The sequence below is a fragment of the Homarus americanus genome, unplaced genomic scaffold (assembly GCF_018991925.1).
Source record: "Homarus americanus isolate GMGI-L3 unplaced genomic scaffold, GMGI_Hamer_2.0 scaffold32583, whole genome shotgun sequence".
Classification (NCBI taxonomy): Eukaryota; Metazoa; Arthropoda; class Malacostraca; order Decapoda; family Nephropidae; genus Homarus; species Homarus americanus.
In genome coordinates this window covers 27,109,541-27,135,497 of record NW_024713129.1, presented here as the reverse complement: position 1 = coordinate 27,135,497, position 25,957 = coordinate 27,109,541, and the positions used below count along the sequence as shown (strand labels likewise).

Here is a 25,957-nt window from a genome sequence, read left to right as displayed (position 1 = left end):
CTGTGTGTGATAAAAACTGCACCAACAACACCTAATGAATGAGTCACGTATGACCAATAAGTGAGCGACCTGGGCGTTGGTCCGGGAGATGAACTGAATGGAGTAGGAGTGGGAGCCACGCCTGCGAACCAGTGACGCTTAGAACGGAAAACGAGCGTTGTTTCCACTCAGCCAACGTACCATGAGCGCAGTGTTGCAAATTTTACTATATATTCAGCTCAGCTTTTACAATCAGCGTTAACAAGAGCAGAGGGGGAAGGTTGTTGGGGAGGACTAGTAAGGTGAGGACATGGGGTTAACAAGTTTAATCATCAGTGTTAACAAGTTTTACCATCAATGTTAACATATTTTACCATCAGTGTTAACAAGTTTTACCATCAATGTTAACATATTTTACCATCAGTGTTAACAAGTTTTACCATCAATGTTAACATATTTTACCATCAATGTTAACAAGTTTTACCATCAATGTTAACATATTTTACCATCAGTGTTAACAAGTTTTACCATCAATGTTAACATATTTTACCATCAGTGTTAACAAGTTTTACCATCAATGTTAACATATTTTACCATCAGTGTTAACAAGTTTTACCATCAATGTTAACATATTTTACCATCAGTGTTAACAAGTTTTACCATCAATGTTAACATATTTTACCATCAGTGTTAACAAGTTTTACCATCAATGTTAACATATTTTACCATCAATGTTAACAAGTTTTACCATCAGTGTTAACAAGTGTTACCATCAAGGACGACTTATATAAATCTCTATTCATACGTCATCCTTCAATACTTATACGTGACCTCGTCCTCCAGCACGTCTTCTAATAACTGCACCGACTGAGTACATTCTCTTTTCCTTCCCCTTCAAGAGTTTACTTATTCACCTCTCGGTCATCCCCCACCATAGAGACCTTTACACTAACCTCTGCCTCCGCGGTACCTTCCATATACCAGTTTTTACCCAAGTGAGGTTCTCGTCGACGGGTGTTTCTCGGGTGGTGGTGTTTTAGAGAGGAGGAGGAGGAGAAGGAGGAGGAGGAGGAGGAGGAGGAGGAGGAGGAGTTCAGCCTACAGTCAGAGAGGAGGAAACTTTCGATGCCGTTCACTATAGTAAGACTTTAAGAGTTGTTGGGTTATAGTTTTATAAAACTTGAAGAGTGAGGAAGATGGAGAGATGGATGATGGTGGTGATGATGGTGGTGATGGTGGTGATGGTGGTGGTGATGGTGGTGATGATGGTGATGGTGGTGGTGATGGTGGTGATGGTGGTGATGATGGTGGTGATGGTGGTGATGATGGTGGTGATGGTGATGGGTGATGGTGGTGATGATGGTGGTGATGGTGGTGATGGTGGTGATGATGGTGGTGATGATGGTGGTGATGATGATGGTGGTGATGGTGGTGATGGTGGTGATGGTGGTGATGGTGGTGGTGATGGTGGTGATGGTGGTGGTGATGGTGGTAGTAATGGTGGTGGTGATGGTGGTAGTAATGGTGGTAGTAATGGTGGTGGTGATGGTGGTAGTAATGGTGGTGGTGATGGTGGTAGTAATGGTGTTATGTCTATTGTCAGTATCTCGCATTCTTACGACTATTACCAAAAGTATTATATAAATATCACTATCAGCAATAATGTTATCAGTATCAACACAGTTATCATCATATCACCACCAATATGATGATGATCATGATGATGATCGTCATCATGATCATCATCATTAAAACTATATAACTATTACCACTGTTCATCGCCAACACCATCTTCTTCAATACCGCTAACGACAAACCAGTATCACCATAATCACCGCCATTCACCACCAGCACCATTCACCACCACCATCACCACCATTCACCATAAACACCATTCACCACCAACATCACCTCCACCATCACCACCATTCACTACCAACGTCTTTATTTTCAACGTTACCACCATTTACATCATCACCACCACCATCACCACCAACACCACCATTCACCACAACCACCATTTACCACAACCAATCACCACCACCAGCATCACCATTTAACAACATCATATGCCATCAAGACGATCAATCATACACCATTATCACCAGTAAATCGCCCACCCGCCACTAACGCCGTCATCACCATCATCATCACCATCAATCACCATCTCTTTAGGCACCTGGCGGCAGCTACTCCCCATCGATACATATCACTTTTATAATCTGGTTCTCGATGAAATGTTCAATACTATCGTTACGAAACCATGATTATGGTGACTCTCTCTCTCTCTCTCTCTCTCTCTCTCTCTCTCTCTCTCGTAGGAACATTGCTCTAACACGCATCAACACCTCACGCCACACACACACCTGACTGACAAGTCGCCCTCAGGAAACATTTCATAAGAGATTTTACCCGCCCTCCCCTTCCCCAGTCTACCTGTCACCTGGGACCAAGGTTAAAAGGTAAGGCTAATTTACGGTTGAGTTTTAAGAAATGGGTTATGGTGGCTTGGCACTCTAATGATCCTGGCGTAAGGTAAAGGGAGGTGCTGTGTGTTTTTTATGTGTTTCTGTGAGTTTTGTTGTGTTTTGTTTTGTTTTAGTGAGTGAAATCATATTGTGACAGTCATGTGGTTTTTTGACACACACACACACACACACACACACACACACACACATACACACAATTAACACTGACCACAACCTACACCTTAAGTAGCATTCTAATTCAAGGAGCTTAATCCTCTTACACACTCGAGTGAATTAAGAGAGCTCGATGTCCCTCTGAGAAGACTTACTGTATAGGAGTGTTTAGTGAAGTCTCTTTTAGTTTTAACTCATTTTTTGTAATTGGTTGGAAGATTAGATATATGGCGATTAGTTTAGAGATTAGACGTAAGATGGATTGGGGAAGACGAGAAGTAAAGTGATTAATTTCAAGATTGAATATAAGACGATTGGTATTAAGATTAGACGTAAAGAGAATGAGGAAAGATTAGGCTTGAAGGAATTAGTTTCACGATTAGATATAAAGTGATTGGTTTCAAGATTAGATGTACGATGAATGGGGCAGACTAGACGTAAGGTGATTTGTTTCAAGATTAAACGTACCTGAATACCTGGAGATATTAAATGAATTTCTTTCTATCGATAAATTTATAGGTGGTTCAATGTAGGTTACTAATGGATGTAAAATGGCTTGCTGATAACACTAAACTCTTAGAAAATTCTCTATTCGTGCATTCGAATGTAAATGAGTTTGATTTCAAGGCTTGGTTATGGGATGACTCTGGTTACTGACGTTTTAGAACTGTTATCGGTGTATTATGATTATTATTATTATTATTATTATTATTATTATTATTATCATCATCATCATTCTCATCCTCATCATCGCCATCATCATCATCATCATCATCATTATCATCATCATCAATATTATTATTATTATTTGTGTACCTAAGTCAACCTAACATACTGTACAAATACTCTCTATATAAACTGTGGTCATACCTCGACAAACGGTAAATGGGCGCCTGCAGGAGACAACGAAATTATCAGCCTCCAAACAGCGTCCACACCTTCATAAACAAGTGGCCCATATACCTGTATACCCAGGATTTTTTTGCTGTGTTTCATTTCGCAACTAACGGAGACCTGACCACCGTAGTCAAGGTGTTCATTTAGCTGTTGGTCGGTTGATGGGAAAGGTAGGGTTGATCGGTGGATGGGGAAGGTAAAGTTGGTCGGTGGATGGGAAAGGTAGAGTTGGTCGGTGGATGGGGAAGGTAAAGTTGGTCGGTGGATGGGGAAGGTAGAGTTGGTCGGTGGATGGGGAAGGTAAAATTGGTCGGTGGATGGGGAAGGTAAAGTTGGTCGGTGGATGGAGCACAACTAAACTACATCTTAAATGGTTAGATGTGCTCAACCTTGTGGTGTTCTGTTAGGAATTTTCTTTACATGATATCGCGTTTTTTAGCTTTATTACTGAGTCTTCATGCCCTTATGGACGCAGGTAAATGAGACTTCACGCCCTTATAAACGTAGATAAGTGAATCTTCATGCCCTTATGAATGCAAGTAAAGGAGTCTTCACGCTCTCACAAGCACAAATTAATACTATAACCAATCTAATTTTCCATCTAGGGTTTATGATATCACGTGAAGATTAGCCCCCAGCTTATTTCACCTGATAATTAAACACCCTAACGCTACCTAGGTGTTTAGTTTAGTTTAGGTTACGGTTTGGGAGCTTAGTTGGCAGGTGAAATAAGCTGGAGTGGCTAATCTTCACGTGATCTGTTCTTGGGGCGTGAGAACTCTACTAACACAACTGTTAAGGTCTACACAGAAGCGAATATCCTTCAGCCATTAGACACCCTTTTAGGTCTGGATGATTATCGGGGGTTTAGACCTTCTCCAGGTGATTAGCTGTCTCGGGGTCTGGTAAGAGAGATAGTTAACCTCCTACTCCTTTTCCTCCTCTACATCCTACTTCTCCTCCTCCTCCTCCTCCTCCTATCTAAAACACTAAGAGTGATTTAATGTTCAGTAACTATACCATTAGACATAATCTTACAGGATGTATCATAATACGTATTTGCGTTCATCACAAGTCTTGAAAGAGGAACTTTAACAACACAAACTTGTTCAGTCATTCGTTGATTTATATTACATACTGATACTACATATAGTACACCTTCCCTTGTGTCCATGTTACTTAATAATGTCCTTGATTGCACGTAACACTTAAATACTAGTTACGTAAACCCGGTACACAGCTTTCGCTTTCTACACTGCCCGATAAACCTGCAAAAAGTAGGTTTCTAGTGTCATTTCGCCGAGTATGGTAAATGAAGTATAATTTCAGTGAGCAAGCAGTAATCGTCTTCATTTTTTGGTCAAAGATTTCACTCTGGTAAAAAACAGAGGGCAAACTTCCCTCCGGCGACTCAACAGCTGCGGTGTTTGGTAGTTTGATACGGGGTGGCTGGTGATGACAAGGTACAGTCGTCGATAATAATGGTGGTGGTCGGGGCAGTAGCGTGTAGTATGAGTAACTGGGTGGGTAGAAAGCCATGTCGAGAGGGTTTAAAGCGATACTGGTTCTAGTGGGCATTGAGGCACGACTGGGTACTGCTATTGGGCGAGGAGTTCGAGTGGATACAGCGCTGGCCTCTTTTCCCAAGGGTCGCTGGTTTCCGACCTGAACACTCCCAATTCACCCAGCTCTAAATAAGTACCTAAATTTACAAGATAGGAAAGTGAAGGAGGTGAAGTACACATTCCAGGAGTAAGGAAGGCCTAATATACAATATTCTGTATCCACATTGTCCCTATATGGGCCGTCATGTATATGGGACGCACTTTCACCTTCACTGATAAAAACGAAATCCTACTGCAATCCCTTTTTTTTTCAACAGTAATTCACTGAGAAGGACGATTTTCAAGGGAAGGATTTTTGTGCTTTATTAAACCATCTCTTCTCTCCACCAACCTACCAGTAGACGGTGGGTAGCCGAACAGACGGACCCTGAAGGATTACCCCTAGAGAACAGCAGAACAAGTAGATTGCGGGGCGTGGGGGAAACTGGTGATGGTCTCTGAGAAAGTTGGGGGAATAGGCAGGTGATGGGTTCAGGTGAATGAGAGGTGGGGGGGGGGTTCAATTGAATGGGGAGGTAGTGAGTTCAAGTGAATGGAGAGGTGGTGGGTTCAAGTAAATGGGTAAATGGAAGAGTGAAGGAATGGGAGAGGGACGGAAGGAAATAAACACAAGGAAATGAGAAGATTAATGAAGATGGAGAGGTGAGGAAGGAAAGGTGAACAGCCCGTTCACCTCCCGTCATCAAGTTCTGAACAGGGAAGGAAGACTTGATGACGGGAGGTGAAAGAGAAGATGATAGCAGAGTTTAAAGAGAAAGTTCGAAATTGGATAAAGAGAAAAATGGCTTAAGTGATAACAAAGTGAAGGGTAATAGGTAGGAAGTAAAATGATGATAACATGAAAGGGAAAAGACATCAGGATACACAATAAACCAAAAGAGAAAGTAAATAAATAGCATAATGAAGAATAATATGATAATTGGTGGTGATGTGGAGGAGAAGGACTCACGAAATAAGTCCTAAATGGGGCTTGGAAACGATGAAAAATGAATGAGAAGAGGAGAATAAATAGGACAAGGAGGGGAGGAGGATAATGGTGGCGGTGGTGAAGATACAGGCTGTAGACAATGGGCCACTTTTTACAGGCTTCTGATGGTCTACAGGCCAGGGTAATCCGTCAAGATTACAAGCTGACCTACAGGGTGCAGTGTGAACCCCATAGTGGTGTTGGTCTTATTATTATTATTATTATTGGGTTCGTATCGTTGACCTGGAGAGTGAAACATTACATGAGTGTGAATATCAGTAGTTTTCGGCAGCTTTAAAAATTTCCGTTTCCTCTAAATCTCTTTAAAGGAACCTAACCTAACCATATTAATGTCATCAACCATTATATCGGTCATCAACCATTATATCCGCCATCAACCATTATATGTGCCATCAACCATTATATCTGTCATCAACCATTATATGTCACCAACCATTATATCTGCCATCAACCATTATATTCGCCATCAACCATTATATCTACCATCAACCATTATATCTGTCACCAACCATTATATCTGCCATCAACCATTATATACTGCTTGTCATCAGTGTAGATGTAGACTGTAGAGGGTGCATGACTCGCCTCTTCCCAGGTACCCCGCTGTGACAATCATAGACGGGATCACATTCTTATAGACGAATGAATTGTCTACTACCTGGCACGGTCGGTAGCCAAGCATTTATTGTTTTCATAGGATATTAGTGTGATGGTACACGTTATCTCAGGAGGTGGGCAGTAAGGTGGGTGTTTACGACCATACCGCTCCGAGTTGACGTCACACACACACACAGAGTCGCCACAGCCACCCAGCTGCACTTAAGCTACCAATGTATTATTTAACTTTAACAATAAGGGTCTTTAAGCACTTAGACTAGGTTAGTAATGTACATACACTAGTCATCAACAATTAAGAGACTGATCTTTCTGGGTTGAGCCGTGAACCTGTCTGGTATAATTAAAACAAAAGTGGGTTAATGTGAACTTTTATCTGTATATATTGTTGGGGTGATACAGGGTGACTGAGAGTCCCCTACGCACCTGCAGTAATTAACAATACAATGATTTACCTTGATCTATGTATAACTGTGCAGGTATAACAAGGAATAACTGTATTGTTTATTATTGTTGGTGCACACCGACTTTTCGACAGTAAACTGGATCTCTTCTGGCTTTTCAGTGAGAGTTAAAACATGATAACTTTTGTGGGTTAATATACCTGAGTACCTTTATTAACACACAGTCTGATGCCAGTTCTCATTCATTACATAACACCTGTCACTCACCTGTAATAATATTAAGGTAAAGCTGCCACATCTCGACCTTGACTGGCGCCCCTCGGTACCTGTCGCGCCTCACCACCTAAACCTGTCGTTCTAATTAATCACCAACTCGCTATAATCTTGTGGCAGCGTACGGTCATGTCCTCCTCAGGGATACCTTGATGACTAACCCAACACCAGTGACAGGTGGGGTATGACCCCCTTTCCTTCAAGGTCACAAAGAATGGGTCACTGAAGTTCTTGATGACTGTGAGGTGAAGGGCGGACATAAGGAGAGATGGGTGGATCTTATATTCTGGTCATGATTGTTGATTCAGCTTAAAAAAATATATATATATATTTTGTCATTCTTTCCTACACAATGAGGTTCTCTTAACTAAACCCACAAAAAAGAACTAGCGACAAATATCTTGGTATTTACTCAGTACCTCTTGGTATTTACTGTAACAATAAGCAATCAATTATAAAAAAAACTAAAAAAAACTATTCTTATCTAACAAGAAAATCTAATTCATATTCTTGTTTATTCAAGGTGTGACGAGGTGTAATGTATTCTGACACACAGAACAAGACACAAGTAACGTGTGTTTCTTGGCCTTATATTAGTTTGGGATAGATATGGGTTTATTCAGATATGTTCTGATCCTGACAAGCTATATTAGTAAATAGCTTCATATATAAGAATGTTATTTAAAAAATGCACGTTTTTTTCTGTTCCGAGTAAGGGTTACAATTACGTAACCCCATATAGATATCACACACACACACACACACACACACACACACACACACACACACACACACACACACACACTCATTTTAACCCCGTCCCTGTACACACTCACTCACCATAACCAACCATATTCTCCACGTCGCCCCAGTGGTCGCCGGGCAGGTCCAGCTGCGGCAGATCTTAATATATGGAGTGAAGTAGACCGTGTTTGTGTAAGGGGCTCAGACACGTACTACCAACAGCTGCTATACACTGTGTCGACCTTGGCACTATGTTGATCTTGGCACAGTTGTCCTTGTATTCCCTTTTTCCAACTCCAAACTTTCACATCTCGATTTTTTTTCGTGTAGAATGTTCATGTTAATTTGCATTTATATCTCTCAGGTACGTCAAAACTACATTCCAATCATGACACTCACACTCAATGTCTGGTGTAGCTCAGTGTCGAGTTGGTATTTATCTGCCAGTTTATATAAAATGTCTGAAAATTATGATATATTGTAAAGTAGAGCGATAAGGAAGATAATTCTTGGGTATGATTTTTACATTGTTTATATTATATTCTGATCGTCATTTATTTCTGGAGTTTGTAATTTAACATAAGTGACATTAAACTTTTACTACTAATTACCTCATTAAACTCAATGGTTGAACCCCAAAATAGCGGACACAAGGGTAGTGAGGCCAGTTACTACCCTTCACAACACTCACGAAAAATAACTCCCGAATGAATCCACTTCGATCGTTATTATCACCGTTACCTTATCAGTATCACTACCACCATTACCAATACTACCATCGTTACCATTGTTCCACCACATCCACCATCACTACCACCATTACCACCACCACCACCACCATTACCACTACTACCATCGTTACCATTGTTCCACCACCTCCATCATAACTACCACTATTACCACCACCAACATCATACCACTGTTACCATCACCACCACCATTCACATCCACAACATACCATCGACCTTAACTGCCACCCGCCTCCTTTACCATTACTACCAAAATTTAGCACCGACCACAAATGTCACTCGCCCCTTTCCTCCTCCTCCCCTTCTTCTTTACCCATTCCTACCCCTCCTCCTACCCCTTCTCCTCCTCTACGTCAACCACTGGTCGTGTGTGAAAGTTGTTCTGGGACGGCTCGTGTGAGGTGTGTATAAAAAGTAACTTTTGATATGTATGTACTTTTTGTTTGGGCTGTTTGTTCCTTTTGACTTTACGTCTGTGTATGGTAGGGAAGGAAGGGAGGAGTAAAAATGGGTGGGAAGGATGGAGGGAGGGCACTGCATGCTTCTGTCTGTTTTAACCTTAAGAGTGTGTTAAGGAATGAGAGAGGGAGAAAGGTAAGAAGAGTATTGCTGTTTATTTTAACTTACCTCTCTGTATGGCAGGGAAGGAAAGGCCCATTAACAGAACGGTGATAGTGTGTTCCTTGGTGTGTATATTACTGACTCACCGATGCGCCATCCCTCTACCTCTCGTCTCGTCTCTTGTTACAAGGTCAAATCTCCAAGAGGCCCCAAAAATATATGCAATTAGTGACTGTTGTTGTTAATGAAAAGTGTTTGGCTAAAATCGTAATTGTGTGTTCTTATGGAGTTTAGAATTGAATACGGACGGAGTTGAGACTGCATTGGAAGTGCCCAGTTATCGGAGGAAGCAAAAACGACGTCACCTCAGTGAGTTGTTTAGCGTCTTGTGACAGTTGGGCCAAGTGTCTTGTGAACAACGCAGAAAATTGAGTTCATCAGTTAATAAATTCAATAAAAAAACTGTTCATATCGTTCTTCTGTAGGATACTTTCAGGCGATTGTCTTGTGTCAGTTTGAATACTTTTGATTTCTGTGAGCTAGCAGTTAGTGTGTAATACTGTATGAATCCGTGTTGGAGGACCAGTACAGTCAGGTGTGTGGAGCCTCGAGACGTTTAAGCGTGTAACAGTGTATATTAACAGGATCTTCATGATTTGAAATAATTAACACGTAAACTATCCACAATGTCTATCGATTATTTACGGTATTCAAGGAACAATTAGATTAAATGTTGAGCGAGTTGAGGTGACGTTAATTTTATCTTTATGATATTACTAAGGTATACACTCTCAACCTTGCTCCAGGCTACCATGTCCTCACACCTCAGCGGCTGATTCCCGCTAGTCTTACTGATGTTATTCGCTCCTCCTCCTGTCCAGGTATGAAAGTAAAATCGATTGATCGTGTGAGTTGAAAGTGCTAACTGCCGTCCAAGGTCGAGTGTGACTGACTGCCAAGAACTTTGAAATCGTTGGTTGTAAGAGATGGCAGATGAGAGGAGTGTATGGGTGGATGATCACCTTCGCGGAGACAATTACCTAATAAAATAAAAGCGTGAACACAGTTGAGGAATTTATCTGAACTTTCTTCTGTGTTATTTTCCTTTATTTTCTTCTTCTACTTCCGTTTCCCTTTCTCCTTTTTTGCACTTTCATCCTCTTTATTTTCCTTTCTTCTCTTTCTTAATCCCTGGGGATGATCATTAACACACAAGAAAATATTCTCCATAGCAATAAACCTGCCCATCACGGTTACCTTGTTGTGAAAAACATGACCTCAGTGACTGTATCCCCTCTCTCCCGTAACTAGGAATGGCCATTTAAGGTCGTGTAGGACTCATAACATTGGAAGAACATGATAACCTTGCACCCTCTTCGTCTGAGAGGTGATATCAAGAGAAGGTTGTGTGTTGTTGATCATTTAGATGTTGGAGACGTGTGAGGTAAAGAAGTAGGTGAGTGTTGGTATTTGGTGATGGTGTGTGACAAGTGGATGCTTGTGTGCGACAGGTGGGTGTTAGTGTGCGAGGGTTACTGAGAAGGGGGGAGGGGGGAAATAATTGAGATTGAGAGAGAATGTGGATTATAGATTGTGTAGGAAAGGAGGCATGAGGAAGGAAGGAGGGGAGAGAGAGTGTGTAGACTTCGGACCGTAAGATAAGGCCCGGGTAGAAAATTTGTATCCCCTGTGTGCCGATCACAGCTTTTGCGCCTGCGACCGTAAACATTAGGAAATATAACCCGGGAAGAGGGAAATGTTTCCACGAACTATTTGGGGAAAAAGTGTACCTGTGCTACTATTTTACCTGAAGTTTCCTGGGTGAGTCTCTCTTCCCAGTGCCTTGTCTAATGACTATATGAGTTGCCGCTCCTATGGCTGTGTCAGTATCAAGAGTTAAAGTCGTTTATGACAATCTTTTCTATGACTTCTGAATGGATATGACAGTAATTATAAGAGGCATGAATATGGCTGCAGAAAGATGCCTTTTACCATCACGTCTCCTAAAATATTACAAATTACCGTAGGTTAGGTATAGTTACACATTAGATTTAGAACATTACCTGTTATAAGAAGGTTTGTTTTATAATACACTTATCCCCAGATTAATGGATATCTCGCACAAGAGGGCGACACCTGGCCTCGTTATATTACCCTCGTGTCTTGCTGATTAAGTCATCATTTATAGCCTTTAAGCTCTGTAGGACACACAAGACATCTCTGATTATTGCCTTTTACAACTGGATTTTAAGTAAATACTTATAAACACACTGAAGAAGATGATATCGCTTGAACTTTTACCGGTTGTTGTGATACACCGCCATTACTAAGTCTGGTGTCTTCTTGTTGCACGCCCACTGTTGATCAATTAACTTTACGTGTACAACCATGTCATTACCACAATTCACCGCACCTCTCCGTCATAATGTAGGGTGGGAGAGAGGCATCGAGGCGTCACTTTTATTAGCGGGTCGTCGAGGCGAGATGGTGGACACAAATCATCACTCTCACTCCTCCGTATCTCCCGTTATAGACGCTGGTGGGAGAACTGACCATCGACTGCCAAGTAAAAGTTACAAGATCCCTATGCTACTGTTTTGTTTTGGGCTTCAACTGATCACCACTCCAGATGAAAGTCACCCCCCCTGAGGCTCCCCGCTACCGGTTTTCTTTTTTTCTATGCTAAAAAACGCTCTGGTTTGGGCATAAAAGTGAAAATGCTGATACTTATGACTGTCAGACTGAAAACTGGTTTGAAAAAAAAAACATTGTCTGTGGTCGCATAAAACTCCGTGTTGTCTGTGTGGCTGTACAGCAGCTGTTGATATATCTGGATCACCTGAAGATTAAGTCTCTTGAAAATTAGCCACCATGACACTATCTGGGATGATTAGGTTAGGTCCAGTTAGGTTAGGTTAGGTTGGGTTAGGTTAGAATGGTTAATCTTCAGGTGAAATAAGCTATGGGCAAACTTCAGGTGATCCATTCTTCTGATGCTGCTTTAAGTTTACTCGAAGACGACTTTAAAATTCTTTGTTTACTCTTAATTTTTGTATCTCACCAAATTTACTGATTTTTTTTCTGATTGGTTGGCCCATCCGACTGTCCGGTGTCTGGTTTCATACTAGTTTATGTATCTACTACAACCCACTTCATTAAGTATCTTGCGACACGCACTTATTAGCAATAATTACAAATTTCATACTTTTTTCGTTAATTATAAATCCGTATGAAATATATCCACACAAGCATGCACCACAAGCACTCAGGTAAGGTAACTGTTTATCTACTCCCCGACACACTAGTCTTAGAGTTTGTTGATTCGGGTTGAAACCTCGAATCATTTTTGTTGATTCACCTACTGTCTTCCTCTCGGTCTCGTTGTGGTCAACATAGGTGCGACGAAACACCTCATACTAGGAATTTAATACTCCAATTTATTATCCTCCCTAGACCAGGTGACCAAGACCCTATTCAGCACCATAACGACTGACCCGGGAAGCTGGTGTCAGGGATTCTTCTTAATGGCTTTCATGATTACCATTTTTATCGTTCCGGGTTAACCAGTTCGTTTCATGCTCTCGTGAACATAATAACGTCACCAAATATCTGGTTTTCTCACGAGAAGCTTCATAGCCTCCTGCACCGTGGTTTACAAGTGGCCATATGTGTCAACACCAAGAATCCCATTATTTTTGTGTGTGTGTGTCACCGGAACCCTTGTAATCCCACGTTCGTTCATGGTGGGGGGCTTCCACATAGACACAAGTGCTTCACAGCCACATAAGTCTCCTAGAGTATGATTTACTGTGATTATAAATAATCATTTACACTCGGCTGCGTGTACAGGATGTCATTATTTACCGCCAGGAGACGACACTACTTGGTCGCCAACTTACACGACCTAGATACCTGAGTCGTGTAGAAACCGAGTGATTTCCGACGACAAAGCTCCTCTCCACTTCCATCACCACCTTCACTGCCGCTACGGACATACCAACTTTCATCTTAATTGGTGTAAATATGACCGAACACCAGCTCAATGTATACGTTTTGTGGCTATCTCTGACTCACCACAATCCCTAAAAAGGTGAAAATAGACAAAAAAAGACAAAGAAGAGTCGGGGAGTAGGACCAAATTACAAGTCTGCCAGATCTAAAGCTAAATGACTCAGAATTGAAGATTTGGCGATTAACTGTTGACTGTTTTTAAGAAAGTGAAAAAAAAGACACACAGGGACAACGTAATAGGACCCTGATAAAAAATGAACACCTGAAAAAATAAAGGATAAATTCTGAGAACACCTTTATGGAGAATAAAGTCCAGGAGAGCAGTGGCACCCGTAGATATTCTGTTCAGCCGTTAAGAAAATAAAGAGTAAAGTCTCTCTCTCTCTCTCTCTCTCTCTCTCTCTCTCTCTCTCTCTCTCTCTCTCTCTCTCTCTTTCATCCGTTGCACCGACACACAATATAACCCTCCCCTAACATACCTGTCAACTCTTCCCCATACAGTGTTACCAGATCCCCTGCCTCATATCATGCAGTTGGATTTGGACAATTTCTGCAGTTGACTGCACATAGTGTCACAAAGTTGACAAACCACTAATAACTTAAATTACAGGTATTTTATATCTTGTTATATTAATCAGAAGAAATATTTAAATTATTAACTTAGGACACCTGTAACGAATCAGTTGAAGATTAGGCATCCTAGATTATTTCACCTGAAGAGTTAACCGACTTAACGCTACCAGGGGGGGGGGGGGTGTAGGCTAAGTTTGGTTAGCTTAAGTTTTGTGTTGTTAGGTTAGTTTAGATTAGGATCTCGTTAAGCTTTAGGTGAAATAAGCTGGAGTCTCTAATCTTCACTATAATTCCCTGTATCTTTAAAATGAAGTTAAAAAATTACCTGTTTTAGTTATATATTAAAAGTAGAAGCTTGGAAAGTTACACTTAGATGACTATCTCCACTAACGTATCATCCGGTTTGAACTAACTCCTTGTTGTCATGTTTTTCAGGAGGCGACAGAGGGGGAGGATATGTAGGAATAGGAGCAGATGGGACCTGTCAAAACCAGGACTTCCTAACTAACCTGCTGGTATATCAGTACCTATCCGGCAGCATCCCTGGAGGCCCATCCAGTTCACACCCTCAGCTGGCTGCCCTACTCGGCTCTCAGGTCAGTACAGTACATCGAGTTTTGTGTATTCTTCAGTAAACACACTGGCCCCGCCACTGTTGATACTGCCACCCTCCAGTGACTCCTACTGTTGATGCCTCCATCCTTGTATCATCAACTCGCCAGTCACTTTCTCCACATCATATTTCTCCTTCAAAGGTTCCAACACAATAGTTTTGTTATGTGTTCACCTGTGTGGTGAACTACCATCCTAGTTCAGGGACAACAGGTAAGATGTACCAGTCGTAAATTCTGTTGATCATATACTTTAAAAATGATAAATGGTAGAATTTTTATCTAGTCTGTGTAACCAGAGTATCGTGCCTTATTGGTTACATTTATATATTGTTTAGTATTAATGAAAACTATATTGATGCCACCTCTGTTAATAATTCATGTTACAGTGAATCAAGTCATTTATTTGCCCCTGCTGCATGAATCACTGCTATGTTATTTTGATTATAGGCCTATGCTTTGTCGGCCACTCTTAAGTTTTTCATAAGATTTCTTACCACAAACAACAACGTGGAGATGAACTATCTTTTGTAATCGACTTTTATGGTAGTGTGTGAGATGTGGTCAGTGTCAGGTTCATAAGTATTGTGTTGTTCTTCTTCAGGGACCAGCGACCACCACGGTGACGAGGGTGTCCAAGACGGTGACGACGCTGAGCGTGGACGTGGCGCCCACCACGCAGTTCACCACATCCACCACCTCTTACGTCACCACTATTACTTCCGTTGAATCCAAGGTCATCCCCGTCATCTTCCGCGGCTCGAAGATCACCACCACCATCACAGAGTCCAATGAGGAGGTGAGAGAGTCGAGTTACTATACTTGACTTTGACCACGACCTTCATTACTCCCCCGGGAAGATGACCTTTTGACCTTGTTCTCGGAAACATCCAGCCATTCTGGTTGACTGTTTGTGACCCGGAGTGATCTTACCTTTGATAGTGAAGACCTATCGATGTGTCACTGAGCTTCGACTACGGTGACTCGACTTCAGCAAATGAACGACACTCATCTGGACCTTGGAGAGACATCATCTAACTTGAGTTACTACACAATGACCTGCTTGACCTACCTGAATAACGAAGAGGAAGACTGAGGTACTATACGTCCACCACCGTCAGCAAGGGCGCGTGTGACTGGCTGACTCTGATAATGACGTCCTCGGCCACTGGTGCAAGAGTTTAGGGTCGCGACCTTACATCTGGGTCAGACTAGTTGTTGGTCACACCTGTTGTCCTTTGGTTTACCGGTGAGCACAAGTACAACCACTGATGATGCTGCTGCTCCGACGTACTGGACCCAGGCCGGTGTACAAGAAGCTCACAGGATGGTCAAGGAGAGACGTACTAAGTCTTCCATTTGAGTTGTGCACTTAAGTTATTAACTATTCAGATGGACATAAGCTCTTTTACTAATTGCTCGATTTCTCAGCATCTCCTCCAGATTCTTGTCAGTGGACGCCGAATCACCTGGAGTGTGTAAGATTTGGAGTAATTTTTACCACAGCAGAGTACTGACACGCATTAAGACTTAGAAGAGTAGACTGTTTTGTTATGCAGCACAGCTTCTGCCTTGATGCCCCCCCCCCTAGAAATCGGATGATGTGTATTGTATCACACACACACACATACATATGTATATATATACTTCATTTTTAGTCCATATAACACCCGGACTTAGAACATATAATCAACGACCTCACTAGCCAGGTGGGACTAGGGAACGCTACCGACCAACCCACAAGGACACTACAAAGCAGTCCTTGTCCCACCTAGTAGGTCGAGGGTTCGATTCCTGGCTAGTGAGGTCGTTGATTATATGTTCTAAGTCCGCGTGTTATATGGACTAAAAATGAAGTATATATACGGTACCTCGTGTTTCATACCAACTGGATTCGGTAAAATGCTACTGACACCACATAAGAGGCACGGGCAGTTCCCAATGAGGTTCACGGCGCCATCAGCTCGATGAACAGGCTTTGTGTGAAATATAACAGAGTCTAGGACTGCTTTGTAGTGTCCTTGTGGGTTGGTCGGTAGCGTTATCCTAGTCCCACCCAGTAGGTCGAGGGTGAATGTGAGTGTAGAGTATGATGTAAGATGTAGGAGAGTTTAAAAAGTCTCAGTGAGGAAGGCGGAAATGAGTATGAGTGTGAGTAAATGGAGGAGGAGGATGTGGGTGGATGAATGATCTCGGTCAATGCTTTGATGAGTCAGGGAAGGAGGGGGACATTCGCGTCTTTCCCAGAACATTACTGACGTGTTAGGAACCAGCAGCAGGTGACCTAAGCTGACCTACCTGGAGCTGCAGGTGGTATGCGGCAGCCGAGGGGCAGTCACGCCGTCACTCCTCCACGACACTGTGGGATAAGTAACAACTTGCCACTCACAAAGTTTATCTGTCACTTATTATTAACTTCTTGCGTGCACTACCCGCACGCACATACTAAAACTCAGTATGTCAGTCATACAATTCACACACAATACCGTCACAGGAATTATCAAAAGGTGTTATTGTATAATGTATATAACCGGATCCTTTTAAACTAGTTGTTATATAATCAATGCCTATAGGACGCTGGAATAGTCTGTACATATCACAAGTGAGACAAAGACGCCATTTGTCCAGTCCTTACCACTTGACCTGTCCCTATCACTTGACCTGTCCTTACCAGTTGACCTGTCCCTACCACTTGACCTGCCCTTACCACTTGACCTTCCCTTACCACTTGACCTGTCCCTACCACTTGACCTGTCCTTACCACTTGACCTGTCCCTACCACTTGACCTGTCCTTACCAGTTGACCTGTCCCTACCACTTGACCTGCCCTTACCACTTGACCTTCCCTTACCACTTGACCTGTCCCTACCACTTGACCTGTCCTTACCACTTGACCTGTCCCTACCACTTGACTTCTACTGACTCGGCTTGACCTTGTCTTTTAACTCTAGAGTGTCTAGACCAGCTCGACCTCTCTCCTGTCCAGCAGATGTCGGATAGCTGCACCACACGGTCGCCCGACAGTACTGTGTCACCTCACATTCTTACCTCCAAGAGGGTATTGTAGGTCCATCAGAGTTTAGCAGACAATGGATTTCAACACATAATCCTAAAGACAATGATGAAACACATATACAAAAGTTTCGCATACAGTTTAATGTGTTTTTAGTTATATATTAAATTTCTTAATATTCACCTTTTACATTATAATATTTAATATGTGATAAAAACATGTTTTTTTATAAAATATTCTGAAAACAAACATGCATAGACACACGTACGTATAAAATTATATATGTTTGTGTATTTGTAAGCAATACAATTAATTTTACAATAGCTTTTAATAAATTCTTTTAGTACTAACCTCTTAGTATTTTCCTGGTTAACATTCTTGGACTATTACTTGCGGTATCACTTTTTAGAGCAGTTATTTTTAATCTTATTGTACTAGTATTTTATCAAGTAGTATGACTATGTTATTGTCTATCAATTGTAGTAAAGGAGGTGGTATGTTGCAGGTGATCACGGCGACTGAGTACTTCACTGAGTCTTCCGTCTTCCAGCCCTCCATAGTCCAGACGCTGCCAGTACACATCACCCTGACGGAGACTAGGACCCGAGGCCTCAATGGACAATACTCGGTGTTCGATGTGACACTAGGGGCCACCTCCGTCGTTCACGAGCCAACCACCACCTCCACACTGGACCTGGACGCCACTGGGTTAGATCTGGCTAACTTGGACCTGTCGCAGTTAGACCTAACTAGTCTAACAGGTGGCTTACAGGGTCCAGATATTGACAGTCAGATGTTGGCAGCACTTTCTTCACTGCTCCAGAATTATGACGAGCAGGCGGGAGGTGATCCTTTCAGTGACTCAACGACCTCCAGCAGCCCAAGCAGCAGCAGCAGCAGCGGCAGCAGCAGCGGCAGCAATGGCGGTGTCCGAAATTTCAGAGGTCCTCCATCCAGGAACAGAAATACTGGCGCCAGTAGATTCAGTGAACCGCAAGATTACACTGATTATGAAGATCCAGTGGAAGAGACTCCGAAGTTCAATGTGCTGCGCGGTTTTACCCTCAGTGACCGTGTGGCTAGTGTGACTTCTGGTGGTTCATCATCATCATCCACGGGCAGGGCGGCGACCGACACGCGCTACAGCAAGTTTCATCGAAAAGAAAGAGTTGATACCAACGGCATCAGCACGACAGAATCCAGTCCTCGAGAAAACGAAAGATTTTCTGCTTCAAATCGTCGCCGCACATTCTCAAGGACCAGTGATCAGCGGCGACCCGCCACCATAGGAAGTAGCGGCAGAGCTCCAAGCACACGCTTCGTTCCAGCTGTTGAGTCTCAGTATTTCGATGAAGAGACGCCTTCATTCCGACCTTTTGGCCAAAGACGTGACCGTGAAATATCTACACGGCGCCGCGGAAACCTGGAAGACCGAGGGTCGTCTTCGCCTCCTCGCTCCAGAAGTATGCCGCGACCCCGAGTGACCACTAATTCTATACCACCTATTGGGGGTATACGTCAAGAGGACAGATCCAAAGTCCCAGTGAAGCCCCCAGAGACCCCAGAACCTTCACCTGTAGGTGGAGGTCTGAGCACAGTCTTAACCATGTACATCAGTGGTTCTGAACCTGGCCAGTTCCACACAAGAGTTCAAACTATCCTCCTTCGGTCTCTCGGCTCCTCTCGAAGGCGCAGAAATGTAAATGAGCAACCAATGACTAAATTATATTCATCCACTGCAACTACTGTGTCATCAACGAGCACCAGGATCCCCGAGATGCCTCCAGTAACAGACCCACAGAAGATCGTAAATCTTCTGAAAACTTTAGACCCCAACCAAGTGCGTCAAATGCTTCACTCGTTACAGAAGTGGGTAGACTTCTATAGCCAAGAAGTCCTGGATGAGAGTGAAAATGAAATACTGCCGGAGTTGACCTCGTCTCTCAGTATGGAGAGCTCAGAGGTGGAGAGCAGTGCTACGACAGCCTTACCCAGTTCTCCGTCACTCCTAGCAGGCGTCCCGCGGGCTAGTAACCTTTGTCCCGCACCACCAACGTTTACCACCACTGTGTATCGTACTATAGTGGTCACCTCTGGAGCAGAAGTAGAAGTTTCTGATATTAAGTTTTAAAAATTTCCTACCAACCCCCTTCCCCTTCCTCCCTCCCTGGCAAGAACTGAACCCTCTGAGTGGAGCTGCCAGGGTGGGCGTCAGCCTCCTGACATGAGGCTGTCAGCACCTCAGTAGCCTGGTGGTATTTATGAGAGTGTGTCTTCGCTGTATATAATCGCTTGTGCGTACCTGGACTGTATATAAATGTGTACATGATGTATGTACGTTTGTGTGTGTGCGTGAGGGACCCACCCCAGCTCAAATAATCCAAATGCCTCAAGGACGTCGAGGACCAGGTGGGAGTGCTTTGGAGACCTGTTGACCCCAACTGTCGACTCACCTTATCCTTTATTTAAATTCAAGGTCATCAGTTACATCTTAGACTTTAATCTAAAACAGCAGAGTTAGGAATCAGAACAAATATTTTCAAAGAATAAAAAATATGGATAATTCTTACATGAAAACTAAACCTTCCAATAGAGTACTTGGAACCAAGGAAAGTTCTGGTCTTTATTTTTTTGCATTTGTCGATTCTAATTTCCTGAAAAAAAATCACCGAAAGTGAATATATTAAGCAGCATACATTTTTGAGATATTTATTTGATGTCTCTATGAATATCTTCGTGGCATGTCTGTAAAGCACTCCCCAGCGTCACACTGTATAAACTCCTTCCAGCCCGAAAATTGTTGGAAGATAATTATTAGCTTTTGGTATGTATCATATCATCGTTTGCAGTTAGGTGAAATTAATTTACATATTTTTTATTTTTTTTTCATTTCACTTATTAAAAGAATCGTGTCTGAACCACTCGCCAAAATCTACGTTGAGAGAACAAGATAATTCTTTTGGGGGGATTTATTTTCAGTCTGTAGTTGAACTGTCACCATTGCATAACATACCGGTACAATTGGTAGTTTTGTGTTTAATTTTAGGCCAGTTATGACTGATTAAAAGAATAATAAAACTTTACAGCAGGCAATGTGGTTCTTTGATTCTACAGCGATGTGGAACTTTAAATCATGTATTGGAAAACTATGTAGAACTTTAAAATCTGAAGAAAAAATAATTATTAATAATCCTACAAACAGGAGATTACCGGGCAAACTGTTTTGATCGTAAATTATGGCGATTGTTTCAACTTTTTAAGATTTTTGTGTAATATTTGTTTTCTTGTTAAACGATTACCAATGTATTCTCGACTGTCTTGTACGAGTCTTGTTAATTCTCTAGAGTCTATGATATAGAGCGACATATATACTGTATATTGTGGTGAAGTGTGAGGGTATGTGGGCTGGATTCTTCTCTAGGGGCATTTTGTAGTCATTCCAAGAAATTTCTGATTGATATTTTTTTTTTTTTTAGAAATTATTGATTGGGAGGATTGTCAATGATTCAAACTCTTGTCTTGGTCTGCCATAACTCTATAGGTGTCAGGACACCCGGGTTCTGGGAACGTAAATTCTGTGATTAGCTAATCAGTCAACTTAATCCACGGTCATTGATAACCTTAGTCATTGTTGGCAAAATTTTTCGATTAAATGATAAATAAATCTAGCCCAAGGTAACAGTTACCTGGCCAGTGATGACGCATCCCTTGATTGGCTGACTGGTTAACTTGGGCCGTAGTGCCGCTAATTTGATCGATAATGACGCAGACTGAATGAACGGCTAAGCACTTTACTTGGTCTTTGTTATCGGTTCGTGACAAACAAATAAATAAACACATTCCTCTCTTTCTCGGAATTCATTCACTAACCAAAGGGTTTGTTGCCTTCAATGGCAAGGTTCTGTGAGTAAGAGTTTAAGCTTAACACATCCATCTGGCCGGTTCAGAAGAGGGTTGTTGTATGACCACAAACCCCAGATTTTGTAGAAAAAATTATCTTATAGCAAAACGATTCACCGATTAAGGTTGGAAGAAAAGAAAGCTTTGCTCAAGTCAGAGTGTTTCTTGGGGGAGAGAAAGTAAATGCTTGGCAGGGAAGTAAATCACAATTTTTTTTAATTGCATGTGTATATCTTTTAAGTGGACTTATATAATTGTTTCCCCTTCCCCTTCACTGTGTATTGACTGGGTCTCCTTAGTGCCGTAAGGAACCAATAACAATCTTCAAGGATCAGTAACGCTGATTTTGACATTGTGTTACAAAGATTTTGTTAATATAATGCAGTCAAGGAAACGATGAGACAAGAGGTTTTCGAGTTGACTGTGTTGTGGTGTATCATTCTTGGCCCAAGGCGAGGGTGACAAAAGCGATCATGTGTTACTCTCCTTGTGTTCATCATCCAAAGGCTTCCTCACCGTGAGAATAACACGAACAGCATCCTTAAGAAACAAGACCATGAAAGGGTTACAGAACAATCATGGATAAAAAAACCCAGTCATAAACCAGTATTAAAAAAAATAATAAACTATGGATTCCAAGCCTCATGATGTGTCGTGCTCGTCTGCTGTCAAATGTTTCCAGAGGAAGGTGAACACGGTATCACGCCGCACTCTCATAAGGCCCTGCTGATAGAAAGGCGAAGTTCATGAATATTCTGGGGACTGGTGCTCCAAGTACAGACGTTGGCAGTGAGTGTGTTAAGTGTCAGTGCCACTTTGGCCCTCAACAGCTAGGGCCAACTTAAGTGCCACACACTCCATGTAAGTCATTATCTCTCTACACGTACAGTACATCACTGGTCAGTCAGGAGGTGCGGCTCTGTGGCGGAGAGGAGATGAAGCTCCTTGTCACCGTAAACTCCTTCAGGATAGTCAGTTACTAGTGTTTACAAACGAAAGTCAGATTTCTTGTGCATGAATGGTGAGTCAGAATTCAATTGTTTGGATGTTAAACAAAATTCTATGGCCTTACAGGTTGTTAGAATTATGTTGTCTAAACTGAAGTCAGAATTCTAATCGTTATTCAGAATTAATCTGAAAGGTGCTCAGAGTTCAATTATGGTAATCAGAACTCCACTGTATGAATGGTAATCTGAATGTATTGTCTGATCGGTAGTCAATAATTCTTGTTGTTTATCACTGATTAAATTATTTGAATATAATGACCAAAACAAAAAGCCAGTAGGTAATATTACTTCATATTGTAAGATATAGGAATATGTCTGTATGTTCACAGGTCTATTTAAAAAGTAAACCCATTTATATATTTGTAAAAATAAATCTTTGTTTTACAAGTCAGGTTATGAGAGGTAGATAGCGAATGTAAATGAAGCTTAATTTGGTAAATGATTTCTATAATGTGATAAATGACTTATTGTAATTAGGTGAATGACATGTATTGTGATAAATGACTTACGTAATTTGGTAAAGGATTTATGTAATTTGATAAATGATCTATGCAATATGGTAAATCGTTTATGTACACTGGTAATTGACGTAAACGTAAACTTAGTAAAATAAGAATTGTTCACTTAAAACAGTCTCGTCAAAAATGGCCTCAGTTTTGTCAACACATCTTCATTACTCCACTAATAACATGTCTTGTTTAGGTTAATGTATATACAACTATTTTAAGAATATAAATAAACTCTCTTTTCTAATAAATTGATGTTTCATTAACCTCTTGAGATTCCCTTAAGGAGAGAGTTTGTGAGTGAGTGAGTGAGTGAGTGAGTGAGTGAGTGAGTGAGTGAGATTGTATGTTTGTGAGTGAGTTTGTAAGTGTATGAGTGGATATGTAAGTGAGTGAATTTGAGTTAGTTTGTGAGTGAGATTGTGAGTTTATGAGTAAGTTAGTTTATGAGTGAATGAGTTAGTATATGACTGATTGAATTTGTAAGTTGGTGAGTGAGTGAGTGAGTTGCTGAGTGCGTCAGTGACCTAAACGTGAGAGTTTGTTTGTGAGTGAGTGAATGAGTTTGTAAGTGAGTGAGTGGGTTTATGAGTGAGTGAATCTGAGTGGGATTGTGAGTTTGTGAGTGAGCGAGTGAGTTTATGAGTGAGTGAGTGAGTGAGTGAGTGACATTGAGTTAGCCGGAGAGTTTGTGAAAGGGTGAATGATTTTGTGAGTCATTTTTATGAATAAGATTATGAGTGTGTTTGTGAGCAAGACTCTGTGAGAATGAATTTGTGATTGAGTGAGTGATTTTGTGAGTGAGTGAATGAGTTTATAAGTTCGTGAGTTTTTGAGTGAGATAGTTCGTGAGTGAGTGATTCTGAGTATATGAAAGTGAGTTTGAGAGAGGATGAGAGTGATTTTTTGAGTGAGAGTGAGTTTTTGAGTGAGTTAGTTTGTGAGCGAGTGATTTTGTGAGTTTGTGATGAGTGAGTTTCTGACTGAGTGATTTTGTTAGTGAGTGAGGGAGTTTGTGAGATATTGTTTGAATCTGAGAATGAATGAGTTTGATTGGAAGAGATTATGAGTGACTTTTTAAGTGTGTGAGAGTGAGTTTGTGAATTAGTGTATGAGTGAGTTTGTGAGTTTGTGAGAGTGACTTTTTAAGCAAGTGATTTTATGAGAGAGTAAGTTTGTGAGTTTGTGAATGAGTGAGTGTGAATGATTTTGTGAGCGTGAGTAAGTTTGTGATTGAGTGAGTAAGTGAGTGAGTGGATGAGTGACGGAGTGAAAGAATGTTTGAATTAAAGAATGATTAAATTTGTGAATATGAGTGAGCTTCTGAGTAAGCGAATGAGTGAGTTTGTGAGGGAGTGAGAGGAATAGTGAACGCTTGAAATCAACTTTAGACAGAGAAATATAAATGTAAGTAAGATCATCAAAGAAATTTACATTGGTTCATAGTTATCATAGACAGTGTGTTATGTACACTGGTAAAGAATAAGTTAGATGAAGTTATAATACAACAGGAAGTAATCAAAATAAGATAAATAAGGAATTACTGTAAAGATATATTCCAAAATAAATCACATAAAATTAACCCTGCTCTCAAGTGCTCACCTGAAGATTCACCCTCTCCCCATCTTAACCCATCGTAAGATTCACCAACCAAACCACCTCAAGTTAACTGAACGTTAACCGATGTTGTGAAATAATGTGGTTAAGAAATACAAAAGAATGCACTATAAATCTGTTAAATTAATATTGTTATAGAAATACAAAATAATACACAAAAAGTTAATTAGATACAGAATGATTTTCATGTAACCTCTTGGTGACTTTTGTGGCTGTGTCGACGATAGTGAAGACCCATGTTTGACGCTCCTCTTCCACGATATCTCCGTGCATGAGATAAGCAGGTTTCATCGGATCTCCTGAAGAATAGACACCCCAGCTTATTTCACTTGAATAATAGACACTCCAGCTTATTTTACCTGAAGAATAGACACTCCAGCTTTTTCACCCGAAGAATAGACACCCCAGCTTATTTCACCTGAAAAATAGACACTCAAGCTTTTTCACCTGAAGAATCGACACCCCAGCTTATTTCACCTGAATACTAGACACCTCAGCTTATTTTACTTGAATATTAAACACCCCCAGCTTTTTTACCTGAATACTAGACACCCCAGCTTATTTCACATGAAGAATACACACCCCAGCTTTTTCCCTGAATAATAGACACACCAGCTTGTTTTACCTGAATACTAAACACCCCAGCTTATTTCACATGAAAACTAGACATCCCAGCTTTTTTTACCTGAATACTAGATACCCCAGCTTATTTTACCTGAAAACTAAACACCCCAGCTTATTTCATCTGAATATTAGACACCTCAGCTTATTTCACCAGAAGATTAACTAATCTAACGATACTTGGGAGTGAGGTAGTTTCATTCCCTGGACCAATAAGAGAGCTCCATTCCCTGGACCAATCTGAGAGCTTCATTCACATTACCAATCAAAAAGCTCTATTCCCTAGACCTATCGGAAAGTTCCATTCCCCGGACCAAAGAGAGAGCTCTATTCCCTATACCAATCAGAGAGCTCCATTTCCTGGACTAATCAGAGAGATCTAATCATGGACCAATTAGAGAGCTATGTACATTCCCTAGAAATTTTGGAAATTAAAAAAAAAGGAAATTTGAAAAAAATGGGAAATTTAAACAAAAAAATCGAATGTATTTTCAAAACGTTTTCGAAACATTCTGTAAATTTCGAAGATCATGACCTACCTCACATGTTTCCTTTGTTTACGCTTGAGAAAATACTGTATCATCTTTGTTGACATTCGAGACTACCAAAGTTTGGAGTTGA

At 41.3% G+C, this 25,957-nt stretch overlaps 1 protein-coding gene across 1 annotated transcript in view; it reads left to right on the top strand.

Annotated features, from left to right (window-relative positions):
* Nucleotides 1-23,349, top strand: part of LOC121870590 (mucin-5AC-like) — an 87,579-nt gene extending 64,230 nt beyond the window's left edge. Inside the window, exons 3-6 of the mRNA XM_042372423.1 lie at nt 10,284-10,358; nt 14,497-14,657; nt 15,277-15,471; nt 18,191-23,349. Of these exons, the coding sequence (XP_042228357.1) occupies nt 10,284-10,358; nt 14,497-14,657; nt 15,277-15,471; nt 18,191-19,816 (2,057 nt within the window). The 3' untranslated portion in view covers nt 19,817-23,349. The remainder of the gene's footprint in view (nt 1-10,283; nt 10,359-14,496; nt 14,658-15,276; nt 15,472-18,190) is intronic.
* The last annotated feature ends 2,608 nt before the right edge of the window (nt 23,350-25,957 follow it).